The sequence below is a fragment of the Anolis sagrei genome, chromosome 1 (assembly GCF_037176765.1).
Source record: "Anolis sagrei isolate rAnoSag1 chromosome 1, rAnoSag1.mat, whole genome shotgun sequence".
Taxonomy (NCBI): Eukaryota; Metazoa; Chordata; class Lepidosauria; order Squamata; family Dactyloidae; genus Anolis; species Anolis sagrei.
In genome coordinates this window covers 147476737-147501053 of record NC_090021.1, presented here as the reverse complement: position 1 = coordinate 147501053, position 24317 = coordinate 147476737, and the positions used below count along the sequence as shown (strand labels likewise).

At 39.5% G+C, this 24317-nt stretch overlaps 1 protein-coding gene across 1 annotated transcript; it reads right to left on the bottom strand.

The window, feature by feature from the left end:
* Window positions 1-864: 864 nt before the first annotated feature.
* Window positions 865-19150, bottom strand: LOC137097196 (cysteine-rich venom protein triflin-like). Its single transcript, XM_067469155.1, has 7 exons — window positions 19088-19150; window positions 18012-18122; window positions 14857-14947; window positions 8089-8234; window positions 4548-4642; window positions 4241-4329; window positions 865-986 (listed from the first exon to the last, which is right to left on the bottom strand). The coding sequence occupies exons 1-7, from the start codon at window positions 19148-19150 to the stop codon at window positions 865-867; spliced, it is 717 nt and encodes a 238-aa protein (XP_067325256.1).
* Window positions 19151-24317: the final 5167 nt, after the last annotated feature.

Below are 24317 nucleotides of genomic sequence, written 5' to 3'. Positions count from 1 at the left end.
GATCAATCTGTTGTCTGTCGAAACAGATCTGTCTGCCAGCAGGGTGGTGCGTGAAACTTTGGATGCCCTGATTATGGCATTATTGACAAGATGTCCAGGATAGCCCTTGGATATAAATTGATTTTTAACTGATAACAGGCACACTGAACACACACACACAGGCACACCTCATGATATCAAAACTTTTAGGCTGGAGAGAGATATATTGGAAGTATACCCACCAAGACTTTGAGATCTTCCGGGGAGGCCCTGCTCTCGATCCCGCCTGCTTATCAAGCACGGCTGGAGGGGATGAGAGATAGGGCCTTCTCGGTGGTGGCTCCTCGACTGTGGAACGCCCTTCCTACGGACATTAGACTAGCACCATCTCTAATGGTATTCCGCAAAAAAGTGAAGACCTGGCTGTTTGAGCAGGCGTTCGAATAATTAGTGCAATGATTGGTTAATGAACACTGGAATGGAACAATGGATGACGAATCTGGAACATGTTTTTGATGACGAGACGACAGTGAATGGGTATTGTAGTAACTGTTTATTAATTGTGTAATGTGTTAGGTTGTTAACTGTTTTTATACTGTAGCACTGGATTTTTGCTGTTCGTATTTGTTGTGAACCGCTGTGAGTCGCCTTCGGGCTGAGAACAGCGGTATATAAGTAAGGTAAATAAATAAATAATCAATATACCAAATTTTTCTAAAGCAGAACAATAAAGAATAAACAAATAGGCAAATAATACTCTTTTCATGTGCTTTATTTTTACACTAATTTCAAATGCACATTTTCAAGTCAAAAATAATTTTAAATTCTCAATTTTCATTATGTTGCGATTACGATCTTTTCTTCTATTTCTTCTGCATATATTATTTATTCCTTGGGGCATTTACAGGTGGCTGCACATCTTTGTTCAGCAAATGGATATGCACATGTGAACATTTCTACTAGGTTTCTACAGTCATCACCTTGATCTATATACGGGCAAGAGTTAACTGAAAGAAATAAAACAACAATTAAATTTGAGAACTAACAATTTTCTTCCTTTCCCTTGGATTTTATCCTTCCCACCATCAAGTTGGTTTACTAAAGAAACAAAACATTTGTTGGTCTGATTTTGAAGCATTGTGTACTGGAAAACTGGAAGCTTATCATTGTCATTTAGACCCTAGATAGGATTTTAAAAAAAGATTTCTATGCACTTTATTTAGCACTATCCTTGAAAGTATCCAGAAGCTGGAACACATGTGCACTGAGAGGAACATGGAGTATGTGTATGTATGCAATACACACACACACACACACACACATATATATTAGGCCTGGGTAACAATGGAAAAATTTGTTTCTAAAATCGATTCATTTTTTGGGGTTTTTTGCGTTTCGATATTTAAAAGAATTCCGAAATTTTCCTTAAAAAAAGTTCGATATTTACGAAATTTCGTAAATGGTAAAAAAATTACAAAACAATAACGAAACAATAACGAATCGATTCGTTAATGGCGGCCGCGATCGCGCAATACGCTAAAAAAACTTCTGAAGCTTCCCTCTCCCTCTGTTGTTGATTGTTGGTGTGATATTATAATTTTTTTTCACTAATTAAACAAAAAAACAACTATAAAACTTGCCCCAGACATGCGGAAATACTAACGAAACGACCTCAAACCAATAACAAAATGAATACATAACAAAATACGAAGCATTTACGAAACGAATTGAAAAATTCATTTCGTTTTTAAGTTGCTCCAGAATGGTTCATTATCGCTTCGTTAACAAAAAAAATAACGAATTTTTAACGAATTATGAATTAACGAAACGAAACCGCCCAGCCCTAATATATATATATATATATATATATATATATATATATATGTTTATATTTACAAATTTGTTAGGAATCAGGCAACTTGTAAGTCCCATCTTACTCTAGGGGCCCTTCCACACAGCCCTATATCCCAGAATATCAAGGCAGAAAATCCCACAGTATCTGCTTTGAACTGGGTTATCTGAGTCCGCGTTCCGATATTGTGGGATTTTCTGCCTTGATATTCTGGAATATAGGGCTGTGTGGAAGGGCCCTAGTTCTTGTATGAAATGACTATTTATAGACATCCAAAGTAAAGACATCTTCAGGGAATGCTAACTAGGATCGCCGTATTCTAGTTCCTCAAAGCTGGGCAACTGATTGGTATATTATGAAAACAGTTGCAATTATGTATATTCTTCTCATTTGCATTATAACTGTATTTAAATAAAATACATTTTTTAAATTTTCAATTGCCATACTTAATAATAACATAAGTAATCAGTAGAGTATACTATATAGAGATATTTGGAGTAAATCCAAGGGATAAACCAAAAATTGTCACCAAAAAAGAAAGAAGAATACATTTTATATTAATAAATAATTCTACCGATCTAAACGAGATTATTAGATATGAGTGTGAACATGCCTGTGTATTGTATAGGCACAGGAAATGTTTTCTTCTTCTTCTGTATAACAAAACTTAGGAATTCACTGCACTTTCTTGAGCAGCTCTGATTTTCTTTCAGCCATGATATTGTTTTTATTATGTTTTATGTTTTATGATGTTGTAACTTCAATATATTTTTATTTGATTGATTTTAATGCTGTTATTTTTATCTGTGATTTTGGGCTTTTCCCCTTGTAAGCTGCCCCAAGTCCCCTTGGGGAGATGGTGGCATTGTATAAAAATAAAGTTGTTGTTGTTGTTGTTGTTACAATTGTCATACAACATAATGAACTATATCTAAATTTCACTTTATTTGTGGCATTTTATTGAGATCAAATGGCTGGATTATATGACAATTTCTCACCATGCAGTATATGGATAATTTAATTAATGAACAAGCACATTTAATTGATTTTAGCTAAAAGAAACCATTGGAACCCCCTCCCCCCCAAGTTTCAGAAAGATTTCCATATCCGCTGATTTTTAGGGAATTTTAACCAACATAAACTCAACAATACTATTTCACTGGAAGGCTCAGTCCAACCCTCTTCTGTCAAGTAGGAAAAGCACAGTCAAAGCAACTCCAACAGATGCCCATCCAGTCTTTAAACCTACTAGGTAAACTTTGGAGGTACTGTCTCTCAACTTTGCCTACCTCACAGGGTTCATTCAACTCCCAACAATCCCTTTTATATCTCAAAATCCCTTCAGAGAATGCAGACCAAAACTTTCAGGGAGGATTCTGGGAAACGTAGTTTGGGAAAGCGAGGACCCCTGTGCCAGAGAATTCAAAAGGTCCCGCCCTAAACTACATTTCTAGAAATCTGCTCACTTCCCGTGTTAAAACCTCCATGTAAGTGTGCTCTCTGTCTCTCTCTCTCTCTGGGCTGACCATGTGCTGGAAGGGCTTCCAACCAAGCATCATGCTCACCCACCTGCCCCAGCCTCCCCTTGCCACTCCCTTTGGGGAAAGAGTGGGGCTTCTCCCTCTACTCCAGCCTTGCCATCCTCATCAGGGCCCTTTGGGGGAACCAAACCCAGGCCTTTTAGAGGGGAAGTCGTGCCCATAATGGAGAGCTGGAGCCATTTACGAGACTTCCATAAATCTTCCAAAAAATGTTTTGAATCTTAATTTTTTGCATAGGTGTTGCTTGCATTCTTTAATATTATGTCATATGTACGAATCTTATGAAATATATGCTTCAAATGAGGCACAAATGAAATTTTGCATAGCCCAAGTAGCCAGATAGACTTGTCTGGACCATTTTAGTTTCCCACCAGTACAGCAACTGTGATGGATGCCCTATAGGCAATACATTGTAGACAGATTGAAATGGTGGTATTGCAAAAGGAATTGGGGAAAAGGTGATTAGATAGATAGATAGATAGATAGATAGATAGATAGATAGATAGGCAGGCAGATGATGGGCCTCATCACATTGATGATTTGCCAGCCTCTGTGGTGAATCGGGGAAGCGGGGCCATCCAGACACCCCACATCACCATCAGCTGATGCTTCCACATCACACATGGGGAAGGATCGCCATGAGGCTTCACCTGCAGTAGCCCTGTTGTTCCTAATACTAACACTGGGAAGCTCCTGTGTTGGTGGCACAGAGTTCTACCACACTGCTACCTCCGTTTAGCCACAAAGGCCTGCTGGAAGTGACACTATGCTTGTGTGAGGAGCAGCATGGGGCTCTATGTCTCTACTGGGGCAGAAGGGTCCTAGGACACTAAAACTTCCCCGTGGGATGAGGTTGGATATCACTTACTGCAGAGATTATCCTCACAGCTCCCAGCACAGTCGCCACAAGGTGGACCTTTTTTGTATGGGGTCTTCAGTTGTTCTACTATGTTTCCCCTGAAATTACAGAACAGTGTGATAATGTATCTCACTTGAGTGCAACGTTTAAGAAACAAATTACATAATGGATCAAGACATCCAGATTTCTGGGGGGAAAGGGAGTTTCAAGGAAAAAATGAACATAGCAGAGAAAAAGGTGGGCCTTCTATATGCTGGGAGCAACTTAAGTGAGAGAGTATTTAAAACACAGTTGGAACACCCAAAGCAATACTTACCCAGGACAGTAATGGCACACATATATGAAGTTGCTGGGACTTTGGGGGCAGAAGGCAAGTGCACATCCCATCTGGTTTGAATTATGCCAAACAATCTATAAACATAAAGTGAGTGCACAGTAAATTGGGGTTCATTCAGAAAGACAAAGTTGGGACGTAAATTGGACAGTTCTGACTTGGGCAGAAATTGCAATAACAACATAACAAAAGAATGACAATATTTGTTAAGAAATAGGAAGTGTTGCAAAGATTTTTCTGCCATTCTGAGTATGGTTTTATATGCATTACATATGTTTCTATCCAAAGGCTTGAATATAAATGCTGATAAACATGGATGCAATAGGTAGACATGCTGAGAGGGCTAAAACTGGTGCTTGTTCGAGATCAATGCATGCCGATCTCTTAGGAAGAAGCACTACCTCTTCTCTTTTCCTGGCTAAAAGCAAAAGAAACTCAACCTTTGTCAGACAAAGAAATGCACAGGAAAAGGAAGAAGGAGGTCCCTGCAGATCCTCCCTATATCTTGTACAAATTGGAGTTATGTCCCATCCTGACCAATGGGAACACAACATTGCGGGTGCTGTTCCTGAAGAAGGAAAGGAGAAGATCATCGACCTCATCACATGGAAGAAAATTAGCATCCTAGCACAATGCTAGGATGTTTCCTCCTGAGAACCCGCCATATGTAAGGCAACTTCAGGTTGGGCTCCATGGAGGAAGCATTCTGGCAGTGAGCTAGGAGGCTTCCCTGGGAACATCGGAGGGTTCACATATTCTGTAGAGAACAATGGAGGCAGTCAGGTGGCAACGCTTTATCCATGGGATGAGGTAATGGTTGTGATGGGCAATGTGGGGCATCACCTTGAGTACGTACTCTCCAGGGTAGAGAAAGGCAGGGTAGAAATGTCATAAATAGATAGATAGATAGATAGATAGATAGATAGATAGATAGATAGATAGATAGATGATAGATAGATAAATAAATAAAGGTTTTCCCCCCACTGCCCCACAGATTCGTTATACTATGTGGCAATTCCCTCCACCCCATCCCACCTCTTATCAATGCAATGAAGTCCAATGTCACTTTCCTTCCAGGGAAAGACAGAAAGAAATGCACAAAAAATGGAAGAAGAATGTGCCTGCAGCTGGTCCCTATTTCTTGTAAAAGAAAAACTGGAAATATGTCCCATCATATTTATGTATGGTGTCAAAAGCAAGTTGAGGGTACAGTAAAAATGCATGTAAAAACACTAAGTTTAAATATCCTTTGACGAGAAGCTGGCCACTTGGAGTGCCTCTGGTGATGCTGCAAGAAGGTCCTCCGTTGTGCATGTGGCAGGACTCAGGTTGCATTGTAGTAGGTGGTCTGTGGTTTGCTCATCTCAACACTCACATGTCGCAGACTCCACTTTGTAGCCCCATTTCTTAAGGCGAGCTCTGCATTTTGTGGTGCCAGAACACAGCCTGTTCAGCGCCTTCCAGGTCATCCACTATTCTGTGTGACCAGGAGGGAGTTTCTCATTCAGTCTCAGCCACTGATTGAAGTGCTGGGGTTTAACCTAACCACTTTTGGACTCTAGCTTGCTGTGGTGTTTTAGCAAGTATCTCTCTTGGGAAGCTTTTTATCATTTGTGTTAATGTTGAAGATTGATGGAGCAAGCATGCTCCCCTGAGGCAGGCCATTCTTCTGTTTTCACCATCTGCATCTCTGACCCTGAAACTCAACAAAAAGCTCCTGTTTTGTAGCAGATTTCCTATGAAGTGGGTGAGGTGGTAGTTCTTTGTGATATTATAAATTTTTCCCAGGAGAAGGCAATGGTTTACGCTCCCCTGAGGCAGGCCGTTCTTCTGTTTCTGCCATCTACTTCTCTGGCCCTGGAACTCAATAAAAAAGCTCCTGTTTTGTATCAGGTTTCCTATGAGGCAGGTGAGATGGTAGTCCTTTGTGATATAATACATTTTTCTCAGGAGGAGGCAGTGGTTTACAGTATCATAAGCCGCTGACAGGTCTATGAAGACAGCTCCTGTGATCTGCTGCCTTTCAAAGTCATCTTCTATGTGCTGAGTCAGGTTCAGCACTTGCGATGTGCAGCTTTTGCCTTTTCTGAAGCCAGCTTGCTGTGGAATCAGACAGGGGTCTATTTTTTCCATAATTCTATGCAGAATAAGTCTCTCCAGAACTTTGTAGAGGTGGCATAACAGGGAGATTGGTCTATAGCTTTTTGGATCATTACGGTCTTTGCCTGGTTTCAAAATGGCCATGATGCTTGTTTTCCTCCAGATTTTAGGGATCTGACAGGATGATGTGCAGTTGTTCATCAGTTTCAGCAGCCAGCATCTTGCCTTTGGGCCAAAGTTCTTAGTTTGTTTCATCTGTAGATCATCCAGGCTAGCTGTTTTGCCATTTTTACATTTATTAAGAGCAATTTCCAATTTGGTAGATGTAAAAGGTTCATGAAGATTTTTGTTCTCATTATCTGGTTGTCTGACTATTGGTTTCCTTCCTATTTTGGTGGCAAGTTTGGGTTTCCCATCCTTCAGAAGTTGATGTGCTATCTGATCTGCCCTTATGTTAGCATGGGTATTAGTTTGTGATCATTGTTCAGCTGCTTTAACAGCCTCTACTCCTTCTGGCCACTCCTGCCCATATTGACTTCTGTTATCAGGTTTATCCACTGTTCTTTCTTGGCTTCAGAGATGGAGAACCAAATTCTTTGCCTACGGAAAAGTTTTTTTTTTGCTAAATGGGTCTTCATCATGGAGCCTGTAATAGTCTTCCAACTTGGCAACTGTATCAGGAGTAATTCCCTGAAGGTAGTGTGTTCTGCAGCCTCTTGGTATAGAAGCAGGTGAGCAGGTTTTTACTATTTTGATAAAGCGCTCGTATTCCTCAGGGATTGTGGTGACTGATATGATCTTTCCATCTATCATATCTGAGAATTTAGACCAATCTGCCTTTCTGAAGTTGAATCCCATTATGGCCAACAGGAACACAACCTCGCAGATGCTGTTCCTGAAGAGGGATAGGAGAAGATAATGTCACTTTCCCACTAGGGATTTTGGGAGCTGCTGCACTAGTCCTTTAGAGAGAAGGTTGATGGAGACTGTGGGCATATCTACACTGACACTATAATTCAGTTTAGGAGGAACTGGTTTTACTGTGTAGCTAAATAGATTGCAATACCTGGAACCAGTTTGAGGCTGGGACAGTGATTACATTAAACATGGAACATGGTCTCAAATCACTGTTCAGGCTTTTTTCTCCAATTTTCTGAAGAGATGCACATCAGCACAAAATTAAATCTATTACCAGTTCACAACAGAGCGGGGGGGGGGGGGGGGGGCTGCAGTAGACTGTAGAGTTTGTCAGTGAGCGTGATAACTTAGAAGCCATTAATCAGATTTAGAGTTTGGTCACAATTTTTGAAGTGCCATTCAAGATGTATTCCCAAAATAACAAATATTGTGTTATGTAGTGTTATTTCTGTAACGCAGGTCCCACAAGCACCTTACCACAAATTTATGGTATTTCTCTTCCTACCTGGGTATAACCATTAACATGTTTACTTGAGTCCGTTGTTCCAGTGCCATACTGAAAGTAACTCTGTCCACTTGCGAACAACTCAATAACAGAATGCCACGTAGTAGGATAAGTGGTTTTCAAAGTTAGCTCACCACATTGGACTCCTGTATTCAACAAAATGTAGTAGTATTACACAGTGTAACACATTTTTTGTTCCTGGGTTATAAATGTCGTTTCCTAATTGGTTTTATTATAGAAACATGGAAAAAGTTTATTCAACTGTAAAAACTTGGTTTTGCAGGACATCCTGTATCACATTTTGATTTGCTATCGTTTTTACTGAATATTTTCATAAAGTCTCTATCAATTTAACATAGCTTGTGGCAGCCACAAAAATGAAGTCTCTGGAGTATAACAACTACTTTCAATGTCAACACCACACAATTAAACAGGAAATAACATTTTAAAACCCGGAACAGACCCCCCCCCCCCCCAATTTCGTCACATCCGACCTCATCAGAAAGGGTACATTTTGGTGGCAATGCCAGTTCCTCTTTAATTTTGTGACAGAGCCTACCACTTCGCATTTTGTGATGTACAGCTACTTCTGGCAGAGCTCCATTGCAAAATTAAAGAGGAATTAGTGCATGCCACTGCAGCGACAACACAGGAGGTTTTCTTTGTTACATTGGGATCAACTGGGGATAGCTGGGCAGTGGATACCTCCCCATGAGATGAGGTAGAAGGGAAGCCAGGCAATGTGGGGCATGGGATGACGGGTTCCTGCCACTCCTAGCCATCAGTCCGTCCCCCCCGCAACATCAGTCCCCCCCCCCCCGCACTCTCTTTTTAACCTGGGGATGTGGAGGCCAACCACATTTCCAGGATGAATGGAGGAGGAGGAGGAGACATCAGTTACTGAACACAAACAAGAAAAAAATTGCATTATTAAAATTGGATATATACAAAGCATTTGATACACTAAAGCATGGATTTCTATGGGAGATCATGAACAAATATGGTATAGAAGAACCATTTATAAATGTGATTAAGGAGCTATTGAGTAAATGGGGGCATATCAGAAGAGTTCCCCTTTCAAAGGGGAATCAGGCAAGGTTACCCCTTATCATTACATTATAAATAGTAGGCTTCGTTGATCAAGAAAAAAAATTGGTTCTAAACTCGTTTCGTATCTAGGGGGCGCCCGCGTTTTTAATCTGGGAGGATTTCCGAAATTTCAGATTTCAAAATGTCGATATTTACGAAATTTCGTAAATATACGAATTGATTCGTTAATGGTGGACGCAATTGCGCAATACGCGAAAAAAAAAACTCCAAACGGGACAGGGGGAACTTCTGAAGCTTCCCTCTCCCTCTGTTGTTGACTGTTGGTGTGATAAAACTAACAACAACTATATATATTATATTACTATATTATTATTATATTATAATTGTATATTATATTATATATTATATTATTATTGTATGTTATATTATATTATATTATATTATTATATTATGATATTATATTATATTATATTATATTATATTATATTATATTATATATTATATTATATTATATTATATTATATTATATTATATTATATATATTATATATTATACTAGCTGTACCCGGCAATGCATTGTTGTCGCATAGAGTGATGGTATGACAAATAAAGTAATGAGAAATTTTGGGCAAGAAGGATGCCAGAAGAAAGAGGAGGGAGGGGGGAATGTGGGATTTGCCAGCTGGAAGGAAGGAAGGAAAGAAGGAAGAAAGGAAGGAAGGAAGGAAGGAAGCCCAGTGCAGCCCAGAGTGAGGCAAGAAGAAGCATGAGGAAAGAGGAGGGAAGCAGCAGAGCAAAGGTGGCCGGCAGGAGGGGGGGGGGAGAGGAAATTCATCGTCTTAAGCTGAGGCCAGGGACCGGAAGTGGGGTAAATGCGCAGCTTGCTACCGGGGAGGGAAGAGAAACTGCGAGATTGTAAAACTTGCACCAGACATCCAAAAATAATTACGAAAAATGGGGAAATTGTTTCGATTCTTAATTACTCCTCACACTATTCCTGCATGGCTTGATATTGGATCGAAGCTAATTTAAATATGAATTCATAACGAGTTTAGAAACTAACCAACACAATCAACCAAGCCTAATAAATAGGTATTGAGATATTGGCAAACAGAATAAGAAATAGTGTAAGGGTAGAAGGTTATAAATTTGATTGTGGGGAAATTAAATGGAATCTTTATTCTGATGACATCATGGTGGTATTATCTAACCCTTTCATAGGAATAAGAAAATTAAAAATTATACTGAAGGATTTTGAAAAAAATACAGGATTGAGAGTAAGTACAAAGAAATCACAAATCATGTAAAACAAAAACAACAAAACAAATAGATAATATAACAGAAATAGGCATGGAAATATGAAAATATAATATTTGGGCGTGATGATACAAAAGAACATAGAAAGGATGGTAGAGACCACTTATAAAGAGACATGGAAGAAAGTTTTTAAGATTATGAAAAATTGGAAAAGGAAAAATTTGGGCACCCTAGGCAAAATAAAAGCAGCTAAAATGTTTCTGATGCCAAAATTATTATACTTATTCCAAGTTCTCCCAATGGAAAAGGCATAATTTAATAGTAGCAATAGTAATTTTATTGATTAGCCCTTAGGCTATATCACAATATCAAACATAATTTAATAGTTGGAACAAGACTGTAAAGGAATGGCTCTTGGGAGAAAAGAAATCCAGATTGCAACAAAAAAAAAGTATACAAGCCCTGGAGACAGCAACCAAAAAGCCCACGATATGGTTCAGATATGTGGATGACACCTTCACCATTTGGAGCCATGGAGAAGAAGAACTCAACAGGCTCCTGGACCATCTTAACAGCATCCACACAAACATCCAGTTCACCATGGAAAAAGAAAATGAAGGAAGACTGCCTTTTCTAGATGTCCTAGTCATCCGCAAAACAGATCAACAATTGGGTCACACTGTCTACAGAAAACCCACACACACAGATAGATATCTACATAAAAACTCCAACCATCACCCAAGTCAAAAAAGAAGCACCATTAAAGCCTTGGCAGAGCGTGCAAAAAGAATCTGCGAACCCCACCTTCTTCAAGATGAACTGAACCACCTCAACTGGGCTCTACAGGCCAATGGATACTCCACCTCAGACATCAGAAGAGCTGCAAGACCAAGAACAAGCCACGAGAGTCAAGATGAAGATCCACCCAGAGGAAAAGTGTTCCTGCCATACATCAAGGGAACCACTGACCGCATAGGGAAACTGATGAGGAAACACAACATACAAACAATCTACAAACCCACCCAGAAAATCCAACAAATGCTACGTTCAGCAAAGGACAAGAGGGATCCTCTCACCTCTGCAGGAGTCTACCGTATACCATGCAGCTCTGGACAAGTCTACATAGGGACCACCAAACGCAGCGCCCAGACACGCATCAAGGAACATGAAAGGCACTGCAGACTACTTCAGCCAGAGAAGTCAGCCATAGCAGAGCACCTGATGAACCAGCCTGGACACAGCATATTATTTGAGAACACAGAAATGCTGGACCACACCAACAACCACCATGTCAGATTACACAGAGAAGCCATTGAAATCCACAAGCATGTGGACAACTTCAACAGAAAGGAAGAGACCATGAAAATGAACAAAATCTGGCTACCAGTATTAAAAAACTCTAAAATTATAACAGCAAAACAACAGAGAGGAAACAACCAGGCACAGATTAACACCTCCCAGCAAGAGATTTTCCCAGGCTCAGGCAGGCCTTCAAATGCTAATGAAGGTGATCAGTTAAACATTCACACCTAACTGCAGCAGGGAAGAGCTCCTTGCCCCACCCCAGCCATTCCACAGATATATAAACCCATTGTCCTAATTCAGGCGAATTAGGACAATGCAGGCGAAACGTCAGGAGAAATGCCTCTAGAACATGGCTCTATAGCCCGAAAAAACCCACAAGAACCTAGTGATTCCAGCCATGAAAGCCTTCGACAATACAAAGTATACTTTACATACTAGGAAGCATTGGGGTGGGGAATTCCAAACTTGGAACTATATTATGCAGCGTTTCAGATAAAACCACTATTTGAAAATTTGAGAGAAAAAAGATGAATGGTTTAGGATAGAAGAAGTCAACAAGGGAATCTTTACAAGGAAATAGGGAACAAACAAGAGGCTGCAGAAAATTGGCATTAAAAATATAGGAAAAATTGGCAGCCCAAATGGATGCCAGAAACATCGAAATGGACTTTTTTAGAGAGTGTTTATGGGATGGGGTTTGATTCTAGCTGGTGGAGAGACAGGCAAGATAAATGGAAAGGAAATTTATTCGGAAATGGCACCAAACCCCAGCAGAACTATCAAATATAGTAATGGGAAAAAGTTCAAAATGTTGGCACTGTGGGTTAAGCAAAGGATGGTATGCTCACATGTGGTGGGAATGGGAATGTCCAAAGGCAAAAGCCTTTTGGAAACAAATAATGAAGAAAATGGAGACATTATTTAAAATACCACTTCAAGTGAATATGGAGTTGTTACAGATGGGAATATTAGAGAATAATAAGAACAATGTACAAAATCAAGATTTATTCAAAGCGATGATTCTTGTAGGAAAGGTGGTAATAGCATGGGGTCGGAAATATGAAAAAAGGATTACGGTAAATTGGAACAATGACTTGTTTGATTAGGTCAAATCAGATGTTATAGCAAGTTTAACCTGTGAAGATGAGAAGGAAGATAAAATGAAAAAATTAAAGAGAAATGGTTGGTATATATGGAATGGATAAAAAGTGATGAAGTCAATGTAAATATTATACAGAAATGGGAAAAGCTGAGCTTGTGGATGAAGTTAAAGTTATAATGGAAATTGTGGTATGGGGTTGTGGAGGGAAAAAGAAAGAGTGAATAGAACAAAGATAAATGTGTGGCTAATAGGCCTGGGTAACAACGGAAAAATTTGTTTCTAAAATCGATTTGTATTTGGGGGGTTTTTTTGTTTCGATATTTAAAATAATTACAAAATTTTCCTTTTAAAAAGTTCGATATTTACGAAATTTCGTAAATGGTAAAAAAATAACGAATCGATTTCCGAAACAATAACGAATCGATTCGTTAATGGCGGACGCGACCGCGAAATACTCTAAAAAACCTCCAAAACCTTCTGAAGCTTCCCTCTCCCTCTGTTGTTGACTGTTGGTGTGATATTATAATTTTTTTTCACTAATTAAACCATAAAACTGGCCCAGACATGCGGAAATAATAACGAAACGACCTCAAAACAATAACGAAACGAATACAATATCGAAATACGAAGCATTTACAAAACGTTTTTGAAAATTCGTTTTTTTTAATAATTGCTCCAGAATGGTTCGTTATCGTTTTGTAATTGAAAAAATTAACGAATTATTAACGAATTACAAATTAACGAAACGAAACCGCCCAGCCCTAGTGGCTAATATAGAAAGGAGGAAAAGTCAGAAATAGGAAGAGGGTGGGAAAATGTAATCGATAAATAATTGTATGGAATAAATGTACAACATCTGCTCATATAACTAATAATAATAATAATAATAATAATAATAACCTTGGCCTGCACTTAAACACAATTGGCGCTGACAAAATTACCATCTGCCAGCTGCAGAAAGCCACCTTACTGGGATCTGCACGCGTTATTTGCCGATACATCCCACAGTTCTACTAGACACTTGAGAAGTGTCCAGTGTGTGATCCAATACAACAGCCAGCAGAGTGATCTTGCTTGCTGTGGACTCATCTTGTTGTGTTTCAAATAATAATAATAATCATCATCATCATCATCATCATCATCACCATCATCTTTAAAAAAATTAAAATGTACTGACAGCACCACATATTTGTCTTTGTGATTGGGGGTTGACACTGACAACATTTCTATTGTTGATGGGGTGAAAAATTAAATATTTGATGCTGGCAAGGGAGACTGTAGAGCAGGGGTCCTCAAACTAAGGCCCGGGGGCTGGATATGGCCCTCCAAGGGGTCAACCTATGTCTGAAATGACTTGAAAGCACACAACAACAGCAATCCTATCTCATCAGCCAAAAGCAGGTCCACACTTCCTATTGAAATACCAATAAGTTTATATTTTTTAAATTTGTTTTTCATTTTAATTATTCTATTGTTTTTAAGTGGGTTTTTTTTTTGCATTAGAAATAAGATGTGTACATGGGAATTCATTCATGTTTTTTTCAAATTATAATCCGGCCCTCCAACACTTTGAGGGACTGGGACATGGCCCTCTGTTTAAAACGTTTGAGGACCCTTGCTGTAGAGCATATTTCAATAATATTAACTTTTAAAAGTGTTAATTTATACTAATACCCTAAAAGCATTTGAATTTGTCTAACCTTCAAAGCTAGGCAGGTTCAACCCTGGTATTTGAATCAGAGACCACCATTGAATTACAGCTGGTGTAATCTGTGTTTCAGAGGAATTGGCAAAACCAATCTGAGTATTCCTGATTTATTTCTTACTTAATGACAGAGCAAAATATAAGACAAGCACATAGAGGGGACTCCCAAAAGGCCTTAGAAGACAGTTTTTTTGTTAATATTTTTAAAGGAAAAACTAACACCAAATCTACAACATAGTTTTGGTGATCTTTTAATGACGAAACAACAGTGATCCCTCCTTCATATCAGCAAAGATGTGCCCCCCTCTTTAATATGTGAAAGAAGCTGTAGTTGATTTGGTGCCACTTACCATCCATCATTCGGTCCTCTATGGAACTACTTTTTCCCAGGCATTTACTGGCCCATCTTCCAGCACTCATGGCAGCATTGTCATTCCACATCTTAGCAAAACAAAACAAAACAAAAAGGGATAATCAGCAGCAGGCATGTAGCCGGGGGGGGGGGGGGGGGGCTGGGGGGCTTCAGCCCCCACCCCCGAAATTCTGATGGTGGTCCGTGAGAAGGCATTACTGGTGCATTATTTAAACTGTTATGTTTATTCATATCATGATCTGATCACCATACTCAATATATCCCATATGCATGGGGGTATTGGGGTAACGATACAAAAGGTTTGCTAGGGTAGACCCTCTTTTGCTCAGACTCAGCCCCCCCCCCCCCTGAATCAAACTCAGCTCCCCCCGAAACAAAATCCTGGCTACGGGCCTGATCAACAGTCAGTATGTAATCAGGCTTTGAATACAATGCCTATTTACTCATCAGTTAACCTATCCAGCAGACATGCAATTTCATGTGTGCAAACTCCATGTAAAAATTCCTGCTAATGAGACTGGTGACAGAACATTTAGTGCTGAGGGCAAACGGAAATGAACATTCTTGTTTCAAAACCTGATATCTGATATCTGATTTGCTTTACAACTCTACATTCTAATGTTTAGTTTTCTGTTGAAAACTTCTCTGCCTCAAGAACAACAGGTGAAGAATTAGTTGGGTTTGGACTTTCAGGTGAGATTACTTAAATCTGCATCTTAAAGAATTAAATGCATACCTGTATTAAATCTGTGGGCAGAAATTCAGACAAAATATCATCCACAAAAATACACAACTTAACAGTTTAAGGAGAAATCTTAATGCACTTCTGAGCAGAAATAAAATCTCACCATACTATGTGGAACTAAAATGTAACAAGTTTAGTGATGGATAAACAGAACATCGAACTTCCCTCACTTTTAAGTTGTACATGGTTTCTTCCGGGAAGAACACAATGTGGGTTTTGCTGATTTATGCAGGAATAACAGGGAAAAACGAACACTGTATACCAACAAACACCAACATAACAACTATGAAAACTTTTGCTAATATAGAATTACTTATAATTTAATCTGTATAAATAAAAATATAAATGCCCATTTGTGAATGACCTCAAATCTCCCAAAATACTTCACTGATTGCTTTGAAATTTGGGCACAATGTAGCATTCAAACAGGTAAATGTTTTTGTGTATTCACATGCCTACTATTATATAGATTTCACACCTGTGACAGGTAAAAACATTCATGACATCAAAAACAGTGCCATCTGCTGGACGTCCAAGCAACACATTGTGAGGTGACCCCATCAGGGCCGGAGCTGCCATTAGGGATTCACGGCCTGGTCACCTCCCACCAAGTCTGCCTGTGTGCCTTCCTCTGGAGCAGAACTGGGAGACGGAAAGCAGGAAAAGGACAACAGAGCAGGTAGAGAAATCCAGGCTGGGGAGAGGGGTGGGGCATGGGCCCAGTGGAGAGAGGAAAGCAGGCCGGCAAGGAGGTAGGCCCAGCCCAAGCCCCGAGCTCCCGTAGCCTCACACCCTGCCTGGCCTTGCCTGGCATTGGCATTGTCTCATGCTCACTCAGAAGGAAGGACGGAAGGATTGAATGGTAGGAAGGAAGAGATAGATAGAAGGGAAGGGAAGAAAAGGTTTTCTCCAAAACACACTGATCATTATTATATAGACCAGTATCATTGTCATTATTATCATTATTATATACACCAGTATTATTATTATATAGATTATATAGGCCAGTATTATTATTTGCATCATCATCATCATCATCATCATCATCATCATCATCATTTCAGAGAAAATGAAACAACAAAAATGTTATATACCCACAAACATTATGAAATTACATATATTAGAAACCAGCTCTTTCTCTTTTCTTTCTTTTCCATTTAACCAGACTGAGCCAAAGCAATGTGTGGCTGGGTACAGCTAGCAACCAATAATGCAGGCAAGTTACAAAGAAGATAAGTTTTGGAGGTTTGTTCATAAGTTGAATTTGTATGTAAGTCGGAACAGGTACATTTTTAAGTGTAACTCCAGCCATATATATATGTATATGTATATGTCTATCTATCTATCTATCTATCTATCTATCTATCTATCTATCTATCTATAAACTTTAGATAACATAAGGAAGGGTTAACATCCCCGTGGAGTTTGTATTGCTGTCTGTACCCTGTTCTGAAGATTTCACCTCACTTTCTGTTCCTGTGTTACTTAGATTTTGGAAAAAATGGCTTGTTGTTGAATCAAGCTTGGCAACAAAGCTTCAGTTGAGACACCTTCCCTCCCATGATAATTCTTTCTGAAGGACAGATTTCTCTCACTTCCTGTTGTCTCACCCCCATTCTTAACTATGAGTCATTTGTAAGTTAGACATTTGCAACTCTGGGACTGCCTGTACAATAAAATATTTAGTGATATGTTTTTATTATAAAGCCATCCCCAATATGTGAATCATAAACTGACAAGAAGACATAATATAGTGTATCATTTCTTTGAAATAAATTCAATAAATTTGTCTTTATACACGTTCTGTTTATAATTCCCAACTGTAAGGGCGCTTCTACACAGGCCTGAAACCCATGCTGAAATGGGTTTAAATAACCCACTTCTCCCCTTTCAGGAGGGCCCAGATCTAATGAGGTATTTCATTAATTCAAAACAAACCAAAAAAACCTTAGTTTGCTCTGAATTAAATAACTTTTACCGGATGCGTCATTTGGATGCTTCCGATAAAAACCAAGACAGGTTCCGCATTTTGGGACTGTCTGGATTGGCCTGGAGTCTTAATTTTTGTCCAATCATAAACTTGTAGGGATGGCTGTGACTTTCAACAATGATCACAGAAATTATCCAAAAGAAGTTGATATATGCTTCAAAGATAAACAAGATACCCTTTGGCTTAGAAAGCAAAATCAACTTTTGCAAGTGGAGCGTCTCAGTAGGACTTTAACGAACTGAAGGTATATGTACAAGACATAAAAGACTTGTAGTATCTCATCTCCTTTTTTTAAGTGAGCACAAATAAATAATTGTATATATCATCTTGGAAATTTTGGGGAGAAATTTGTCATAGCCAAGCTTACAAGGAAGAACACAATTGAATTGCATCTTACCATTTTCATCATATTGCTAGAAGTTGGTTGCACCTTTCTCCTGATTTCATTGTGTATGTCAATAATTTCTTTTTTCTGCAGTTCAGAGACCTCACTTAGCGAACCATCTGCCTAAGGATAAAAGAAGTTGAATGTTTATCCTGTTTTTAATCAAGAATGAGTAGTAAACACAATTCATGTTTATGTATTATTCCGTTACATTGCTAAAGATTGCTGAAATCTTAATCTTTGACATTGCGTAGAGTTACCAACATGAGCTCCAATTCATCTTCTGCATTTCAAAAGTCAGAGACTGGGCATTTCGCTGGAGATGGAATAGGTCCGTCACTGCCTTCCTGGATGTTATTACTTTTCTTTTCCCCATTTGCATAAGACATTTCTTACTTATTTCCATCTCAACTGTCTTCCCTAACAAGAATTGAAAGGGGCTGTTTTTTTAAAAGAAAGAAATGGAACAAAAAAGGGTCAGTGAAAGATCCATCTCTCTATCTTTCCTACAAAGTATCAGGCCAGTAATGGAGCCCAAGCGCAGAGAGACTGTGAAAGCCAATACATGGGATAAAAACTGAGAACTGGATCTCCTGCTTGGCTACATTTGCAGATTCACCTGGATTCAAAGTAGTTGGATATGGCTTTTACAAGAGAAAGAGAAACTCTGCAGGATCGACCCATTTTAATAGCTTTTCAGCCAAATAAGAGCTAAGTGCTCCTTCTGCATATAACTTTACCGCACATATCTCCTCTCTATAGATTAAATTACACATCAGAGAGAACATTAGGAATTATAGTTTTCTGACCAGACGATGCCTGGCAGATATTCTTGACATAAGGTTCTTGTGGGTTTTTTCGGACTATAGGGCCATGTTCTAGAGGCATTTCTCCTGACGTTTCGCCTGCATCTATGGCAAGCATCCTCAGGTACCTCTGAGGATGCTTGCCATAGATGCAGGTGAAACGTCAGGAGAAATGCCTCTAGAACATGGCCATACAGCCCGAAAAAACCCACAGGAACCTAGTGATTCCAGCCATGAAAGCCTTCGACAATACATATTCTTGACATATTTGGGTGCTCATACCTGTCCTGGGGATGACTGGAGAACCACGGCTATCAGTAGTAGGAACACATTCTGAAGAAGCATTTCTGAACAAAAAAAGAGGAACTGTGATTACAATTCCCCCCCTTTTTACAAAAAAAAGCCCACAAAATCCTGCACAGTTGGTTCATATTTCTCCGTACAGAAGCAAATATGTGAGTGAGAATGCCAGAAAACCCTCTATTGAAATTATATGCCTGCAATAACAAAATATTCACCTAGCATTAAATAGTTAGTGAAGGAGCTGAGTGAATATGTTCAGAGACTTCCTGCAACCATCTTTCCAATGCTTGAATCTTTCCCTTTCTATAGTTAATTCAAACACGGTGAATTAATGTTGAAGCTGTTTGCAGAAATCTATTTTAATGTCTTCCCACTGTCCTAGGAGGTAGCGCTTAGCCCCAATACCTCCATTACCTCTCAATGTCTGTGTCTTTTGAAGATCTGTAGGAATTTCACAAAAGTTGAATTGGAGAGACGTTTATATTGCAGGAACTGTTCCTGCTTTATAAATGAATGAATCTAAAATGGCACAAAGCTGGTTTCTATTTAAATATGAGTTCACAGGAAATGTTTCTGCAAAGCTACCCTTTTGGCTGTGATTTGCCAATCCAGTGGTGACTTATAGGCTTAACAAGTATATAAACTTCATTTATTGGGATAAAACAGGCCACAACTTTACTTATTACAGCTGAGGAGGCCTTGGTTTGGGAACAGGCATTAGTCAACTCATCTGGAAACTCACCCAACTCACTCATTGGAAATATTTTGATAATGAAAGCTTGGGATTCTCTATGACGCAAAATCATCTGCCCCAATCAATGCAGACATATCCCAGTGTACTTAACCCAAATGTATTGTATGTATTGCACTGTCTCACCAAAAATCTTCAAGCTATTATCAAAGGCTTTCATGGCTGGAATCACTGGGTTGTTGTGAGTTTTATGGGTTATATGGCCATGTTCCAGGAGCATTCTCTCCTGACGTTTCACCTGCATCTATGGCAGGAATGCTGAGAGGTTGTGAGACCTCACAATCTCTGAGGATGCCTGCCATAGATGCAGGCAAAACTTCAGGAGAGAATGATTCTGGAAGATGCCCTTACAGCTCAGAAAACTCACAACAACCCAATCATCAAGCTATGAGAGGCAACCATGTTTTATTTCATTTATTTTTTTAATATTGTTTTTTATTCAGGAATACAGAGATACAGAAATGCAGGAAAAAATGAAGAAAAAGTTTTCCATCATACATACAATTAATCTACAACAACTAACACAACTATATTTAACACTTTGATCTACTCACATTTGCATGTTTTCGAACTGCTAGGTTGGCAGAAACACAACTATATTTAACACTTTGCCCATACCCACAGTAATAAACACGTTCTAAACATACAACTACCAAAACCACTGTTCTGGAATTGTAGACTTCCAGAACACAGGGGGAAGTCTACAATTCCCTCACATTACCTATGGATTTTTGCTTATTTTCCACTCCCTTTCTATCCTTCTACTTTAAATAACACTCTTCTAAATCAGAAAACCAGCAGTTGATATTTGTCACCATCTTCAATTTTAAAAAAGGATAAAGAAGTCCCAGTCTTACTTGAAGTTAGCCATTATCAAGGATTCCTCCTTAATCAGCAGCATCAGTTTGTCCATCTCAGCTAAACTACAAATCTTTGTGAATTATTCTTCTGGCATTAGGATAGCTAGTCCTTTCCATCCCGGGCATAGATGATCCTCACTGCAATAAACATATATAGATGTACTCTTCCATGTTTCCTTTCTAGTTGATTGTCCAGCATCCCCAAGAAATAAAACTCTAGTTTCATTGTGATTTTAACCTTGACAAATTTATTCTAGCATCATATTTTATCATATGTATTTGAGTACAATATTTCTGGGCTTTTTTTTTTTGTAAGATCACCACATATGATAAAATGTCCCAGCATTTTTCACATTTCCAACATTTACTAGGACTGCCTTTATTCTTTATTCATCATCTTATTTTTAAAATCCTTTCAAATCATTACTCAAAGCAAATTTCAGACTCTTTGTCCAGGCCTTCTCTTGCTGTTCCAATTGGATTTGTGAACCTATATTTTGTGCCCATTTAACCACATAACCTTTCATAGAATCATAGAATCATAGAGTTGGAAGAGACCTTGTGGGCCATCCAGTCCAACCCCCTGCCAAGAAGCAGGAAAATCACATGCTTTATCTCATATTGTATCAGCAATTTGTACAATTTTGCAATCAAATGATCATGCCCAGAATATAATAAACTTTCAAACTCCGATTTAATTGTTACAAATCTAAATATATTTTTATCCATTTTAGACCACTCAGAGATTTATCTATGAGCAAACCACTGTATTGTAAAACTCTCTGTCTTTAACTTTTCTCTCATCTTTACCCCATGTTGATCATTGTGCAATAATAATAGATCATTGTAAGTTAACCATTTCCTTCCAAATAAATTTCTCTTTAAACAAAGCTTCATGCAGAGAATACCATAGTGATATCCTTGGGAAGAAAAAACTATTTTTATATTTACTCCACAAATCAAAATAGTAATCTCCTTATAAAGTGGTTTGAATCTGCTTTTATTTTATCATACCAAAGATAGGAATGCATCCCTCTGCAAACAATAGACTAAGAAGGAGGCTGGAGCATGGGGTCTTGCAAGCAGCTCTTGTACTAAGCTATGGAAAAACCCAGTATTATCTAAAACTCCCAGCCAAAATGCCACCCAGGGGCAGGAAAAGAATCCAAGTTACCCCCCAGAAATGTTACAGGGCTTCACAAATTCTTACAAAAAGGTGAAACAAATGAGAATTGACTCCTACCTAGCAGCCACAGACAGCAATGACAACTGACGAGGGAGACAGTTAGTAACAGATCCTCACTTTTGGGTCCTAAATCCGACACTATAAATTCAGCAAACACAAGTCTGGTCTCCCCCTTGTCCCCTTTGACCTCTCAAGAGTCTAGCCCAAGATTCTCACCTATGCGAGGAAGTAAGAAGGCAGCCTTAAGAAGGCAGTAATCTCCCCTTTTTGGGTAAGGTTCTGGAGAAGGTGGTGGCTTCTCAGCTCAGAGTTTCTTGGAAGAAACCAATTATCTGGATCCATTTCAGTTTGTTTTCAGACCTGGTTTCGGAACTGAAATGGCATTGATCACCTTGGTAGATGATCTACAAAGAGAGCTAGACAGGGGGAATGTAACCCTGCTGGTTCTCCTGACCTCTCAGCAGTGTTCAATACCATTGACCACGGTGTCCTTCTGAGTCATCTCTCTGGGATGGGACTAGGACGCACTGTTTTGCAGGGGTTCCATTCCTTTCTAGAGGACCAGACTCAGGTGGTGGTGCTGGGTGACTCCTATTTGACCGCCTGGCCATTGGCCTGTGGGATCCCTCAGGGTTCTATTCTGTTACCCACGCTATTTAACATTGACATGAAACCACTGGGAAATATTATCTGGAGTTTTGGAGTTCAGTGCCATATTTATGCAGATGACACCCAACTCTATTACTCCTTTCCACTAAAAGCCAAGGATGCCATTCTGATCCTGAACTGGTGCCTGTCATCAGTAATGGACTGGATCAGAGTGAATAGTTTGAAACTAAATTCTGACAAGACAGAGGTACTCCTGGTCAGTCATAAGGCAGATCAGGGTATGAGAATACAACCCATGGTGAATGAGGTTACATTCCCCCTGAAGACACAGGTTCACAGTCTGGGGTGATCCTGGATTTATCACTGACCCCAAAGCCCCAAGTGTCAGCGGTGACCAGGAGTGTCTTTGCACAATTAAAGCTTGTGTACCAGCTGTGCCTATACCTTGAAACACCAGATCTGGCCACAGTAGTAAATGCCTTAGTTACATCTCGATTGGACTACTGCAATGCGCTCTATGTGGAGTTGCCTTTAGAGAGTGCTCAGAAGCTTCAACTGGTTGAGAGAGCAGCAGCCAGGCTACTAACTGGAGCTTCGTACAGGGAGAGAATAATCATGTTACAGCAGCTCCACTGGCTGCTAGTTTGCTACCAGGCAAAAATTAAAGTACTGGTGGTCATTACCTTTAAAGTCCTAAACGGTTTGTGTCCAGACTACCTGACAAACTACCTCTCCTCATATGAACCTGCTCAGATGCTGTGGTCATCAGGGGAGGCCCTCCTCTTGATCCCACTCCTGTCTCAAACCCGGTTGGTGGGGACAGGAAAGAGGGCCTTCTCTGCAGTTGCCCCCTACCTCTGGAACTCTCTTCCAAAGGAAATTAGAATGGCCCCTTCAATGCCCTCTTTCAAAAAGCTATTAAAACCACACCTATGTGCCCAGGCATATGAAGAACCTAACATCTGATGATCTGGCTTGTTAAATAAGTATTACTTTGCCGGATATTGCTTTTAACTTTGACAATGGCTTTTAATCTTGTTTTGCTGTTTTAATGTGGTTTGTCTAATTGTGTTTTATTGATTTTATGATGATTTCATTTATGATTGATTGTTTATATTGCTCATTTGCTTAGTTTATTATTTCATGTTGTGAGCTGCCCTGAGTCCCCACGGGGAGAGGGGGTGGGATACAAATAATAGTTTTGATTGATCGATAGAATATCAAGGCAGATAATCCACAATATCTGCTTTGAAGTGGATTATCTGAATCCACACTGCCATATAACGTTCCATATGGATTTTATAGAGCTAGGTGGAAGTGGCCTGAGATATCATAGCATCCCTGTGCCATAATTCATGCCAAGGTGAAGAATGTGAAACATTCAGGAGGCCCACCATGACAAAAGACTGATAATTCTGGCCTAGCCTGAGAAGAGACTGATAATGCGAGCCGGCTCGGACTGGAACGGGAAGATTGTAGAATTTTTGTGAATCGAAGAGGAGGAGTCAGGAGGATATTGGACTAGTAGTTTGACTAAACTTTGCTGTAGTGTAGTAACCTAGCATGAAAGATATTTCCAAGATTCTCTTGTGAGTGCCTTTGATTACTGATTACACAGAGCTTAGAAGCAGGAGGACAGACAGCCCAGCAGCAGATATGTAATTCTTTTGTCACTGTAGCTGGCAGTGTCATGGATGGAGAGGGCAGGTGAGGAGAGCCACCCCATGTCCCCAGGCTTCTTGAGCCTGGTGTTGTAGGTGGGCTGTCAGGGCAAACATAGCTAGTTCAGCATAGGAACTGGCT